Raw genomic sequence first — 14,425 nt, 5'->3', positions numbered from 1 at the left:
GGGGGAGGCATCATCAACGAATAGAATTACCCTGGGAAAGGGAGCAAGTGAAAAGATGGCAGTATGCATAAGTCTGAATGATCTGTGTTTTCCTAAAATGTGAAAAACAGTCCAAGCTGTCCTGAGACCAGCGGGTGAGTCACACTAGCAGGTACACGGATACGGGCAGCACAGATGGCCCACAGCGATGTCCCTTCCACCAGGACGGGTATCGGACACAAAGCAGAAGCCATCACCCTGCACACCTATCCTGCAAACACAACTGCCGACTCTTCGGCATCTGGAGTGCCGGGTGCAGTGCTGACAGATTCACAACAAGAGAGATGTCGGGAAACTGGAGAAGGCCCAAGGAAAGGCAGCTAGACGGATCGCGAAAACAAGGAGGCTGCCACGTGAGGACAAGCTGAGAGAAGCCAGTCGAGGGTGGAAATCATTTTGAAGTATGGCCAAAGTAATAAACAGGAAGGACAAGAACATGATCATTCCATCGTGTGCACAAAGCCGTGGCATGCCAGCGTGAGAGGGAGACATCTGGAGACGAGTCTGGGACAAACATCAGGAAAGCCCCCTTTGAAGCAGGAAGTAGATGGACAGCAAGCACTTCAGGGAGACACCTCAACCATGGAAGGGAAGCAAAAGGGTAGAGGAGGGTGGACAGACACGGTAAACAGCAAACAGTACCACCATGACGGGGCGACTCAGGAAAAGGGGAGAGACAGGGGTGGCAGCTGCTGCGCCTTGGAGCTCTCCTCCTTTGGCCGGTTTCCCCCCACAAACTTCTCTTTCCCTGAGATAGCCCGAGGGGCCTCTGCTCCTGCAGCCCTGAGAGCGTTGACTCAAAAGGGACTATGAACACATTTACAAGTATTCGCTATGGATTGAGCTGTGTCCCTGCACCACCACCACCACCAAAACATATGTTGGAATCCTGGCTGCTGCCTGTGGGTGAGAAGGTGCTCTGTAATGTTAAATGGGGCCAGCCTCGTGGGGTGTGTCTCACCCCAAATCATGTCTGCACTCTACAGAGAGTGGGCTAGACCCAGAAGGAGGTAGATCCGGGCCTGGCAGATGCCATGTGAGGATGGCCCACCGGCCAAGTCGACAAGGCATACCCAGGATCCCAACAAGGAGGGCACGGGTGGCTGATTTGGCATTAGCCTGGTTTGGACGGTTAAGAAAGGTAATTTCTCTCTCTAAAGACACCCAGAGCTCTTGGGTTGCAAATCACATCAGGCATTTGAGTTGACGTCTGAGGTCGGCAGCTAAGGCGCTATCCGCAAACAGCGTACACAAATTCAGGAATGGCAACGCCCGCCAGAGCGGTTGCCAAGGCAGCACCCCCTGCCAAGCTGAGTAGCTCACGTGGCCCTCCAGAGCACCCACATCCATTTTTGACATACTAGAGAGGTAAAAGCTCTCATTTCAGTATCAATTTGCAAGAAAGAATGGCATCTCCTTCACGTGCCCAAGACGCTGGAGCTGCGTACGAGACCTGGCCCAGGGCAGCAGCTCTTTAACTCAAAACCTAAGGACTCGAACCAAACCAAACTCACAACCATCAAGTTGATGCCAACTCATAGCAATCCTCGAGGACCGGGTAGAACTGCCCCTGTGGGTTTCCGAGACTGTAACTCTTTACAGGAGGAGAAAGCCCCATTGTTCTCCTGTGGAGCAGCTGGTGGTTTCGAACTGCTGGCCCTGCAGATAGCAGCCCAACCCGTAACCACTATGCCACCCGGGCTCCTGACACATAAGTGCTAAATCCTCTTATAACCCAAAACCAAACCAGCTGTCCTCCAGTCAAGGCCAACTCATGGGGCCTCCATGCTGCCAGGGAAGAACTGAACTCCTTGGGGTTTGCTTGCATGGCTGATGCTTTGGGGGATACCTCGTCAGGCCTCTCTTCCAAGGCGGCTCTGGTAGACATGCACCTCCAGCCTTTCCAGTAACAGCCAAGGCATGAATCGTTTCACAAAAACCAAAACCTAAATCCACCTTACAGCGATCCATAGGGTTTCGGAAACGGTATAGCTGTATGGGAACAAATAGCCTCGGTGTTTTCCCTTGGAGCAGCTGGTGGGTTTGAACTGCCTACCTTGCGGTTAGCAGTCCAATGCTTGCCCAAGAGCACCACCAGCGCTCCTCACTTTCATCAGAGTGACCAACAATTCAGCCTGTGCTCAGGCACAAGCACTGGGTGGCCAGCCTACCAAAAAAAAAACAAAACCCCATGAACAATAGTGGCACCCTGCTGTCTAATTTGCTGTAGGACAGGAGGGCGGTGGCCGGCAAAAGCTGATGTCTGATGTCAGGTACCATGGCCTTCAGCCAGCCAAGTCCATGGGCAAGCCTCACCTGGTGCTAACTTACCATGGTTTCCACTCCATGGGCAGTGGGGCCACAATGCCCTCCCGTGCCAACCACATCAGTTCTGGTTCCTTGTTGGGGTCAATGCCAATCTCTCTTGCAAATTCAAGAATCTCTGTTAGGAGAGGCAGGAGGCGGGTGGGAGTAGGTAAGAGAAATACGGTATGGGTTAGAAAAACAAAAAGCATAATATATATTTTTTTTTCTATTATGGTTTTACTTTCTAAATTTTCATCAGTAAGCAGGTACTATTTCTCTTAATCTAAACAATGAGCACATGTAACTTTTTTCTTTCCACCAGTGTCTACAAATGATACGCCTGAAACAAGACAAGCTGCCATCAGACGCCAAGAAGATGGTCTGAAGCCTGGCACGTCAAAGACAGCTAACGAAGGAAGACGAAGACTGCAGCGTGGCAGAAGACTTGGGCAAAATCCCAAACAACCTAATAACCTCCTCCAACACATGGAAAAGCACTCATCACTCAATCAACAGGCATGCTTAAACAACTACAAACGACTGCGCCCCTTGAGAACCTTACAGGCCGATGAAGCAGGTGATACCCTGTATAGCACAGTTGTGTACTCTGAGCTAAGGGAACAGAGAGAAGGTGGCGGCTGATTCGCCCGAGGGACTAGGGATATCTGAGACAATGAAGCGGGCCGAAGCTCAGACAGGCTTCCTCCTCTACACACTGAGCACATCTCTTCCTTGAAGGTGCTGTGTATCAAGAGCTATAATGTTTTTACTGTTTTGCGGTTGGAATTAAGCCTTGAGAGAAGCTTTCCTTGCAAGAGATCTGGCGGAACAGGACAGGGATGCGGACCGAGTTAACAGCTGTCTCTCCTAGAGGGGAAAAATACAGATCAGATGACCATTGGAACATGTTCCCAGAGGCCCCAGGAATAAGTACATAAATACTCAAGCAGCAGCAGCAGCAGGGCTGGAGCCGACCACAGCCCAGCTGGACACACATCACCATTAGGCGTCCTCTCAGTCCGGCTTTGGAGGGTGGGACACCTGGAACTAGCAAAGCAGGGTGTTTGTCTTCAAGGGACCATGGCTGTCAGGGACTGATGGGTTCGCTGATTTTATCAATATTTTCTGTGTACCTCCTATGTGCCAGGTGTTCTGGATAGCCGTGAATAAGAGACAGATGGCTGCTGCCCATAGGAAGATGACATTCTAACAGAGCACGCGACCATGAAAGAAACCAAGAAATATACGAGATTGAAGCTTCTGAGAAACGTAATGGAAAAAGTAAACAAGTGTTGAGCATCTAAACACTTTGAAGATGTGGGGAGAGGAGAAGACCCTGTGGGCTGCTGCCCTGCAACACTGGGCTCAGGGCACCCCATGCCAACCAACCCCTACTGCTACCCCAGGGTCAGGATGGGCCATGCATAGCTCGGAGAAGGCCATTAGATTGCTGTTGGTAGGCAACAGGGAGGAGCAGCCTCCCATCATGAAAATACTTATTCGTATAGAACTCACGGGGAGAATACGCCTGGTAGTACGTTCCTAATTGGACACTTTGGATCTAGCTCCTCTCCAGTCTTCGGTGACCCAGGCTGTGTGCTATAGGCCACTGGGACTTCAGGCGCTGTTCTTTCGAGACGCAAAACATCCTTTATGCACCACACCACACAGAACTGCCTGCGGGAGTAGCAAGCCCAGTCTTTCCCCTGGGAAGCTGCTGTGGGTCTCACACTGCTGACCATGTGGTCGCAGCCCAACTCATAACACTGGAAGCCCTGGCTGCCAACTGGAAGACAGACAGTTTAAACTTAGGAACCGTTATTCCATATGAGAAAAAAGTGAAGCGGTCACTTCTGTGAAGATTGACAGCCTCACAGACCGTATGGAGCAGCTCTACTCTGCTGTATGAAGTCTCTGTGGTCAGGGTTGACGTGAAAACAAGGAGTTAAGGTATTAAAATCAGTGATAAAGTCAGTAATTTAAGAGCATGGCACCAGTGTCCGTACGACTGGAGAGTCCAGTGGACCAGCAGAGAAAGTAGACCAGAATCCACAGAGATGACATCCACATCTGCGGAATAAGATGGAACAGGTGATAGGCTTATTAATGGAAACAAAAACAAGTGGATCCATGGTGCCCAACATTCACTAGGAGAAAAACTCCACACAGATCAAAATTTCAAATGTAAAAACCTAGCAGAAAACCTGAGAGAAGTATCTTATCGCTGAAGCGGGAATGGTTTTTCTAACTACAGTACAAAATTCAAGGTCATATAAGAATGGATTAGTAAGTTTAACATAAAAGTAAGATTAAAGTCCTAGGCTAGAGGCAACGTCTACAGTTTCAGTTCAGATCCAATACTGCTAGGGATGGAGTCTTTAACCCTTAACAGATTTATTAACAACCTGAAGCTGTAAGCAAAATCGGTGTAATTCATTAAGAATCCCAAAGGAAACTTCACCGGAAAAAAAAAACAGTATAGTGATAAATAAAACATGCAGGTTCTGGAATGACAATACCTAGGTTTGGGTCTAAGTCTACCGCTTAGTGGAACTGTAGGTCTGTTTCCTCACCTATAAAAAGGCTATAATAATAGTACCTAACTACAGGTACAAGCCACTACACGTCCACCTGGCAAACGTCCAAGCGCATCTACGCCCCAGGTGTCTGAGTCGCGATCCTCATCTTCAGGGCACAGCACTTTTGCTCAGCGGCTGCATGTGGCCCGGACACCCTTGGTCGACCATGATGGAGGTGCAGGGCCACACCCCCAAACCCCAGCCCGCTTGACTCAGCGGGTCTGGTTCTCTTGTTTTGCCCAGAGGGGTCCCACAGAATCCTGATGGAGAGGTGTGTGCCCCAGGGGCCCCAGCTCAGGCTCAGATGCCCTTTGGCTCCTCGGCTCACACCTTCCAGGCCCCAGGGCAAGTTCTCACAGGGGAGCTGGCCTTCCCTGCAGTTGGGTTAGCCGAGAAAGCAGTGAACACTAGGTGGGACCTGAAGCAACTGCAGGGAGCTGCCCAGGCCACACGCTGCACAGCAGCCTGGGGGCCGCTGCCTCCTGACACCCAGCACCCCATGGACATAGGCGTTCATACAATGGCTGAAGCACATAACACCTATGCCCCAAAATGTATAGCGGACGTTGAGCCGCACAGACTCACAATGTGGTTGCGACCAAGGTTGAAAAGGGTAAACTATGTAACATTCTTAGAATGGAGGCTAGCACCCAGTAGCACTCAATAAATTATGTTCTCATTATTGCAGGACATGCTATTATTGGGTTAAAAACATTTTTGGGGTTTGTGCTAAAGGAATTGAAGTTCCAGTTAGCCTCTGGACACACTCTGCTTCATGATACACCTTGCTATGTTTTCATTCGAAACAAATGCTTGCTCTGACCCAGGAGTGAGCAAGCATTTTCTCTGAAGGGCCGTATTAGCTTTTGCGGGTCCCGTGGTCACCGTCACAACTTCTCAACACTGCCGGGGCAGCACGAAGTAGCCACAGATAACACGTGAACAGTTACGGGCTACTGTTCCGGTAAACCTTTACTGATAGAGAGGGCAGGTCGGATTAGCCCCTTGGGCTAGGGTCAGCCAGCCCCTGATCCGACACCAATACGCCGAGCAGCACAGCAGTGTGCACGTGCCACATTGGCCCAGGAAGCACGGAAAGAAAGTCCTCGGTCCCTACCCTCAAAGGACCACAGGTGGGCTCTGAGTCGTAGACGTCTTATGATGTAAAGTTGACCTCACTTTGAACCGCCTGTCTCAAACCCCCTCCGAACCAAGTCTTCATCACAATCACCCCCACTTGCCACCCATAGATAAGGGCCCCACGCCTTACCTGTGACCTCGACTTGGGGTCTGACCTCCTTCGTAACCAGGGACCACCTGGGTGGCCATCCACCACAGGCCTCTTACCTTGCTCACTAGGCATGTAGGTCTCATCATAGTCTTCCTCCAGAACCAGCTGGTCTCCTATGCGGATGGGTCGTCCAGCCATGTTTCGTCTGGGCTTGGACACCAGGATCCCAGTGAGCTACAACAAAGGGAAATCAGTGACCCGACTTTGAAAGGGAAAATGTGGACCTGACTCCGGGGACACCCGAGTCAGAGCAAAGCTCCCGGAAGCTGGAGGCGCTGGCAGGTGGGAGGAGCAGCTGCGGGTGAAAAAGTTCAGAGGGGCCACCCCCGAGAGGCTTGCAAAGCACTCAGTGAGCCACCACCAACCAAACCTGGGAAGCTGGTTTCTCAAGATGGGGCTTCACATCCTCCACCCCCGTGGAGGAGGAGGAATGAACTCAGATGGATCGGACCCCGGCTACAAAGCCCCCCACCACCAGCACTCACTGCTGTGCTGACCAGAGAGACCCTACAAAGCCTCCCAAAGGGGAATCCCAGTGGCGGAGTGGGTCACAGGGTCGGCAGTGGACCCGCGTGGAACTCATGGGGTGGTCCCACAGGGTCGCTGTGAGTCAGAATCAACTCGATGCCACCGAGTCTTTGTTCTAGGTTTCCAACGCCGTCCATCTTTAGGGTGCAGACAGCAGGTGAGACAACCCCAATCTGGTGGTGGGCAGTCCAACGCTGAACACACTGCCCCACCCAGGGCCCCTTGCTTCCAGGAAGTCATCCCACTGAAGGGATGAAGGCAGGCTTCATCAACGTGTGGGGAAGAAAAGCTGCCAAAGCTTCTGGCGATGGAGGAAGGGGTTCTGGAAAGGGGCCGCCTCCTGCATAGACCCAGTGCCGTCACAGCACGCACGGCTGGGAGAGCCTGGGGACCATGTGAAACACCCCCTGGGCCTGTGGTCGAGGGCCCTGGAGGAGGGCTCTGGTGGAGGCAGGTGGCGCAGGCTGGCCCTTCTCAGGGATGAGCACCTGGGCAATGAGCGACTCGTGTGGGGAACACCGCTGTGGAGGCTGTGCCGGGTGAACGGTGATGAGGCCTTAAAGTGGGGCAGAAGCCCTAGGAAAGGGGCAGGGGCAGGGGCGCTCCAGCGTTAGACTTAAAGGACCGGGAGGTGGAGGTAAGGGGCGGGAAAGAGTCCAGCTTGAATCCAATGCTCCTAGCTCCAGGGACGGGGCAGTGCCAAATTCTTCAGCTGACAGCCGCTCCTCCCTCACCTACCCCTCCTCAGGAGCCCTGGGCCATGCAGCTGTGCCCTGTGGTCGCCTCCACCCTGAGGTCTAAAGCAGCAGAGGCAAGCCACCATACAAAATGGCTGCCACGACCAGCCCCGCACCAAGAGAGGAGGGGACAGTACACCACGCGAAAGCAGCAGAGTCTGGAGCAGCAGGTCCTGACTCACCTACACACGCTTTTTAAGTGGACACTGCTACCTGGAGCCGGAAACCTAGAGAGCTCTCTGAGCAGGGAAGTGAACAGAAAGGCTGGCCTCAAACAGAAGGTAGCAGCCTGGCCTGCACACACCGCTCAGAAACAAATGAACCTGGTAACTCTGTACCAAGTACTTAGAGGGGACGGAGGACTGTCCCTGACAAGGACAAAGCCTCCACCAAGGGCGGTGGCCCTTTCTGAGTCACAGTAGCCTCATAAGATATGGTAATCCAGGTAGACTAAAGAACAAATTCAAAGACACTCATATGTGTAATAGAGAAGTTTATATCAAATAATTGTATATTGAGAAAACATCCCAGCCCGGTCCAGATCAAGTCCATAAGTTTGATATTAGCCCATATGTCCGATACCAGTCTATAAATTCCTCTTCAGCCTCATGAAACACATGTAATGATGCCAAATGCAGAAAGATCACAGGCCAGTGGGTTGGAAGTCTCGTAGATCCAGTGCTGGTGGAAGCATCTCGGTGCTGGCATGGGTCCCTGTGGTAGTTATATAATTTGGTGTCAATTTGGGACTTGAGAGGATTAAGAGCGAAGGAGTGGAGTCTCCTCTGTGTGGACATGGCCTTCTCCTAAGAATTCTGGGAATTCCTGGATTTCCTCCTTGGAGGGAGAGAATATCTCTCTCTTCTCGCTCCCTGGGAGACATTGCAGCTGACAAGAAACATGGACCTACCCTGATGCAACCAGTCCCCTGCCAGAGCTGAGATGCTTACAATGCCACTAGATCCAGATTTTCTACCCAATGGCCTGTGATCATCCTGCATTCAGCATAATTGCATATATTTCGTGAGTCTGAAGAGGACTTTATAGATTGGTATCAGACATATGGGCTAATATCAGACATATAGGCTTGGACTGGACTGGGTTGGGATGCTTTCTGAATGTACTTAATGTGCTTTCTTTATATAAAATTCCCTCTTATACACATATGAGTTTCTATGGATTTCTCTAGTCTACCCAGACTAACACAGTCTCCATGTGGCTCCTCCTGCTCCAGGGCTCTGACTGCCATCATGTGTCTCCATGTGGCTTGTCAACAGGAACGTGTAGAGAGAGTGTGTGGCCTCCAGTGAGCTATTTCTCTCCGTTGTACCTCCAGATGAGGTCATCAAGCTACGGCCTGAGTGACAGGCTAGACTCCACCCCTTCACAAGCTGACAGGAGATTACGTAACTGTCACATAAGGCATGCCCTGTATGAACTGCAGCCCACAGGGCTCCAATGGAACCGGACTCTGCCCTCTCGTTCCCCTCACACAAGACCGCCAAGCAGTGCCTTCTCCCCTCAGGAAGAAAAGAGCAAAGGCAAATGTATTCTTCTCTACAATCAATAGGCTGCAGTGGGGATCTGTTCCCTGCCCACAAAGGGCCTACAGGTAGACTACAGGTAGGCTGCTGATGATAGGGAAGAGGAGGAGTGACCTGCCGCTGATACTGACACTACAGATGTAGAGTGGGAACCTCCAAGGCTCCACCCCTTCCATGTGACCCACAGCCTGATGGCTACAGGGTCACCTAATTCTTTAATCCTCTTGGGGGAAAGGAGTCGAGTGTGGGAGGGAGGGATTAATAGTGGCCAGAACACCATGAGTGTGGGGACATGATTTAATCCAGCAAGCATTTGTGGAGCACGGGCTCTATTCAAGACACTGCACTATTAACAATTTTGGAGAATTTGAGACATTCGCATTGAGAAGTGTCAACTATCCCTAAACATCTCCAGAAAGCATGAAACAAGTAAAAAAATTTTCCGAAGAAGACCGCAACAAGTCGAATTAGCTAAAAATACTTATCTAGGCTTAACTTTTTAGAAGTTCAGGGAGAACCTGAAAATCGGAACTCCTGAATCATCTAAGTTTCAAGCAATTCTTCTGTTAGGGAGGGGAAAAGTGATTATTTTTAAAAAAATTTTAATTTTTATTTTGAATTAAAATATGGATAGGCTGTATTCTAGCAGCTTTCTTTGCCTTACTTGGCTTCAGAAAATATATGGGTTCAGGTCAGGGTCAAAGAGGCTGGAGTTCTAGGAAAGAGGAAGATGGAGAGAGAGATCATATTTACTCAGTGTCTACTAGAAATCGTTTGCTCACTCAAGAAGTGTCGACTGCTGTTATTATTGAGGGCCATCGAGTCGGGGCCCATTCACAGGGAACTCACGAATAACACTGTCCTCCCAAGTACTGCCACACGTGGGCCCATTGTTCTAGACACTGGGTCAATCCAGCTCGTGGAATGTCTTCCTCTTTTTCTTTGACCCTCTACTTGAGCAAGCATGACGTCCTTCTCCAGGGACTGGTACACTGACAGCATGTCCTAAGTACACGAGACAAAGTCTCACGACCCTCGCGCTTCTAAGAGGCATTCTTCCACGACACGTCGTTATTCTTCTGGCAGGGGTCTCTCCAACACTCTTCACCAACAACAGACACTGAAGGGATCAGTTCTCCTTTGGCCTTCCTTATTCACTGTCCAGTATTGCACGCCTGTGAGGCGATTCGAAATGCCATGGCTCGGACAGATGCACCTTCGTTTTCTAAGTGACATCCTTGTTTTTTGACACATTAAAAATGTTGATTGAGTATCGACTAAAGGCCAAATCCGTCCCTGTGTCCTAGCATAACTATTGTGATCAGAAACACATTCAGTTGCTACTCTCCTAGAGTTAGCCTAGTGAGGCCGGGAGACCAGCACACCAACAGTTACAAATAAGGAAACGCTCCCACTACCATGACCCAGGTCTACCTTTCAAATCCGGATAGACCGGAGAACATGCATTGGTACAGATAAGAGCTCTTGACACATGGAATTTGGGACAGATAAACCCCTCAGGAACAGTAGTGGGAGTAGCGATGCCATGAGGGTAGAGAGATGGTTGGGGAGGGGGAAGGGGGCAGAGGGAACCCATCACAAGATTGGATATATAGCCGCCGCCGCCCCACAAAAGGGGATTAATAACAGAGACGTGGGTGAAGGGTGACAATGGACAGTGTAAGATACGTAATAATAAGAACAATATATCATTGATCGTTCACAAGAGTGGGATGGTAGGGGGAGTCGAAAAAAAGAGGAGCTGATACCAAGGACTCAAGTAGAAAATGTTTTGGACATGAGGATGGCAACATATGTACAAATATGCTTGAAACGATTTATGTATGTTACAAGAGCTCTAAGAGCCCCCAATAAAAATGAGTTTAAAAAAAATAAGGAAATGGTCACAAATGAGGTGGGATTTCGACAGGCAAAGAGCCTGCTTGAGTTGATGGCTGTGCTCAAAGTGGAGTCCCTGGGGAAGCAAACAATCAAGGGGCTCAGCTCGGCCGCCAACCAAAAGTTCGGAGGCTCGAATCCACCCAGAAGCACCTCAGAACAAAAGGTCTGATGATGAACTTCCAACACAGTCAGCCCTGAAACACAGCTCTACGCTGACAGACGTGGACTGGCTGACAAGGGTTTGGGTTTCTGTTTTGTTTGAATGCGAAGAAGAAAAACTGTTCTGGGGGCAGGAGGAGTACGGCGCAAAGGCCCTTCGCAGGAAGCCCCAGCGGGCAAGCAGCGGCGTGATTCATGGCACTTACATCGTGCCAAGAACTTGGCCTTCATCGTAAAAGGGATACCCAAACCAAAAAACTCACTGCCATCGAGTCAGTTCCAATTCACGGTGACCCTACGGGACAGAGTAGAACTGGTTCAGAAACCGTAACTCTTTTCGGGAGTATGAAGCCTCCCATTAGCAGCATAACTCTTAACTACTATGCCACCAGGCCTCCTCCTAAAATTATCTAGCCTTCCTGGAAATGATTCCTGAGAACTGCCAGCTCCACAGTGAGATCACCTGTCACCGTTAAAGATCCGTTCTAAAGAAGTATCTTCTCCTTTGCCCAGTTGGATGTGCACCGGCCAAGGGTTCCCTGCTCCACGCTCCATACTCCTCGGTCTTTTCCGGTCACTGTGTCTCAAGCCCTCCACATTGTGGTCAGCCCCTAGGAACACTCGCCCTTTCATCAGCACAGCCACAAGGCCGTGTGCACGGCTGGCACACTCACAGAGCCCATACGCTCACATGCATAATTAATGTTCCTGAAATGTCGTCGCTTCCCCCCGGCTCCAGCAATTACAGGAAACATTCACCAGAGGAAAGAGCAGTGTCTGGAGGATGGGTAGGGGGAAAGGTAGAAGGCATGAGAGCTGGCGGTGTCGTGGTAATCGGCAGTGGTGCCGGAGCTTTTTTAGCTCTGGGTCCCAGCTCCACTGGGTACTCTCGGAGGAGCTACTTACTTAACCTCTTCTGGCCTCCGGGTCCTCCTCCACGAAAGGGGGGGTCACAACGGCTGTGACAAGGACTGTGAGCATCACAAAGGTGTAAAGTGTCCAACAGGTAGCAGGATCTCAGTAAGTGTCTGTTGTAGTTGTTATTATCACTATTCGTGCATTTAAAGGGCTTATTCTGCATTGCTCCAGAGCATCATTCTCAACCTGTGGGTCACGACCCCTTTGGAGGTCAAATGACCCTTTACCAGGGGTCACCCAATTCATAAAACAGTAGCAAAATTACAGTGATGAGGTAGCAACAAAAATAATTTTATAGTTGGGGGGTCACCACCACATGAGGAACTGTATGAAAGGGTCGTGGCATGAGGAAGGTTGAGAACCACTGCTCCAGAGAATAAGCACAGTACCAACAAATGTAAGTTAAGGTCTAACGGGCTTTCAAAACCCACCTATTGGACACCGACCATGGGTCGGGCACTGTGCCATGTGTGGGGGCTAGAAACCTAGTTACATGCTCTCCTTACTCTAACTCAGCCTAGTTAGGAAGCGAACCATCCAAACATAGTACATGATGAGTTTAGCTCATGAAGGGAAGTAGCAGGAATTACAGTGGGACACAACAGGAAAGTCAGAGAAGGCATCCCCGAGTCAAGGACCCTTGAAAAGACTCCTGAAGGATACGCAGAAGCTCACCAGGATAAGATGAGCAATGGGATTTACAGCAGAAGGGGCAGCAAACACAAAGGCAGAGAAAGGCAGGAAAGAGGAGAGTGGACACAGAGGACAAAAATGTATCTTCTCTGGATATTTCACTGTGACAGTTACATAATTTCCTGTCAACTTACAAAGGGGTGGAGTCTAGCCTGTCAATCAGGTCATAGCCAATCATGCCTCTGTGTGGGCATCGCCTTCTCCTGAGGATCCTGGGAACTCTGGACTTCCTTCCTGATGGTGGGACACGTGCACTCTCTCTGCTTCGTCTTCCTGCTGAAGAGACACATGGAGCTACGCTGATAGAACCAGAGCCCTTGGAGCTGGAGGAGCTACGTGGAGACCCACGCCAGTGCAAGAGGCTTACACTGCCACTGGATCCCCAAGACTTCCCACCCACTGACCTGTGACCTTCTTGCATTTGGCATTATTGCATGGCTACGTGAGTCTGAAGAGGAATTTATAGACTGGTACCTGACATATGGGAAAATATTGGACTTGTGGACTTGATCTGGGCTGGGATCTTTTCTCAGTATACAATTGCTCTGTGATATAAAGCTCTTTCTCACGCATGTGAGTGTGTATGAATTTGTTTCTCTAGTCAACCCAGACTAACATTCAATTTCTGGGAACTGTACTAAGTGCTGTCTGTATCCTCTTGCCTCATCCTGTCAACCAGGCTATGTGGTAAACACTATTATCTCTATTTTTCAAATAAGAAGACTGAGGTTTGAAAAAACTTTAAACTTCAAAGGTTTAAATAAACTCCCAAATCCAAACTCACTGCCATCAAGTCGATGCCGACTCATGGCGACCCTATCGGGCAGGGCAGAAGCGCCCCAGTGAGTTTCCGACTGTAACTCTACGGGAAGAAGAACGCCCCGTTTTTTTCTCCTGCGGAGCGGCTGGTGGCTTCGAACTGCCGGCCTCTCAGATCACAGCTCAACGAGTAACCGCTACACCACCAGACAGGGAAGATAAGAGCCGAATCACTGCAAGGAAAGATGCAACTTTGTAATTTCCCGAGCAGGCCAACGATGGCACAGGGTAGAGTCCGCTCTGGATTCGGATGTCGGGGCGAGTTCCCACGGAGAAGTATGCCACCGGGGTTCACAAGACCAGGCCGCACACACTGAGTGCGGGGCGAAACGCGCGCCCGCAGCGAGCGAGCTCCCCAACGTTCGCGGGGCCTCCGCCACTCGCGCCCCGCTGGCTCTTCAAGCGCCCGCCCTCCGGCCCGGAGCCCCTCCGCCCACCGGACGAGACCGGAGAGATTTTGAATCCTTCCACTTCTTCGCCGGTTCCCGCCCGCACTCTTGCCCATCCCGCTTGCCCATCCCACTCTTGCCCTTCGCTCGCCAGCATCCCTCCTCCGTCGCCACGAAGCCCCCCACTCCAGGACCCTCACCTGTCCCCAACTCCTAGAGGCTCTGGGCGATGGCTCCGGCCTCTGCGCAGCGTCCCCAGCACCACCCCGGGTCCCCGCTTCCAGGGACGCCGGGGTGTTGCCCTGCAGCGGCCAACCACCACTTCCGGAAAGAGTCCCAGCCTAGCAACTGAGAGTCCCGCCTCCCCGCGAAGCCAATAGGTCGCGGCTTGAGAGTCGTGGCACAGGATTGGTCAGCGGCCCCGTCGGATCACGAGGCGTTTTGCTCGTTTCCCAGTGCACCATGGGAGCTGTAGTGCCAGCTGCTTCAGTGGGGTTCCACGAGGGCTCGGTGGAAAGCC

The 14,425-nt window shown here is 51.0% G+C and overlaps 1 protein-coding gene across 6 annotated transcripts in view; it reads right to left on the bottom strand.

Moving 5' to 3' along the window:
- The window catches only part of CEP164 (centrosomal protein 164), a 73,025-nt gene extending 58,804 nt beyond the window's left edge, over positions 1-14,221 (bottom strand). For 5 of the 6 annotated variants that reach the window (XM_075546648.1, XM_075546650.1, XM_075546651.1 and 2 more), the window contains exons 1-3: positions 14,106-14,221; positions 6,273-6,390; positions 2,371-2,482 (exon numbers count right to left, since the gene is read on the bottom strand). In XM_075546648.1, coding sequence (XP_075402763.1) covers positions 2,371-2,482; positions 6,273-6,354 — 194 coding nt within the window. In that variant the 5' untranslated portion in view covers positions 6,355-6,390; positions 14,106-14,221. The remainder of the gene's footprint in view (positions 1-2,370; positions 2,483-6,272; positions 6,391-14,105) is intronic. The other variant, XM_075546653.1, reaches the window with a different exon arrangement.
- Positions 14,222-14,425: the final 204 nt, after the last annotated feature.

The sequence above is a fragment of the Tenrec ecaudatus genome, chromosome 4 (assembly GCF_050624435.1).
Source record: "Tenrec ecaudatus isolate mTenEca1 chromosome 4, mTenEca1.hap1, whole genome shotgun sequence".
NCBI classification, from domain to species: Eukaryota; Metazoa; Chordata; class Mammalia; order Afrosoricida; family Tenrecidae; genus Tenrec; species Tenrec ecaudatus.
This window is presented reverse-complemented; position numbering and strand designations above follow the sequence as displayed.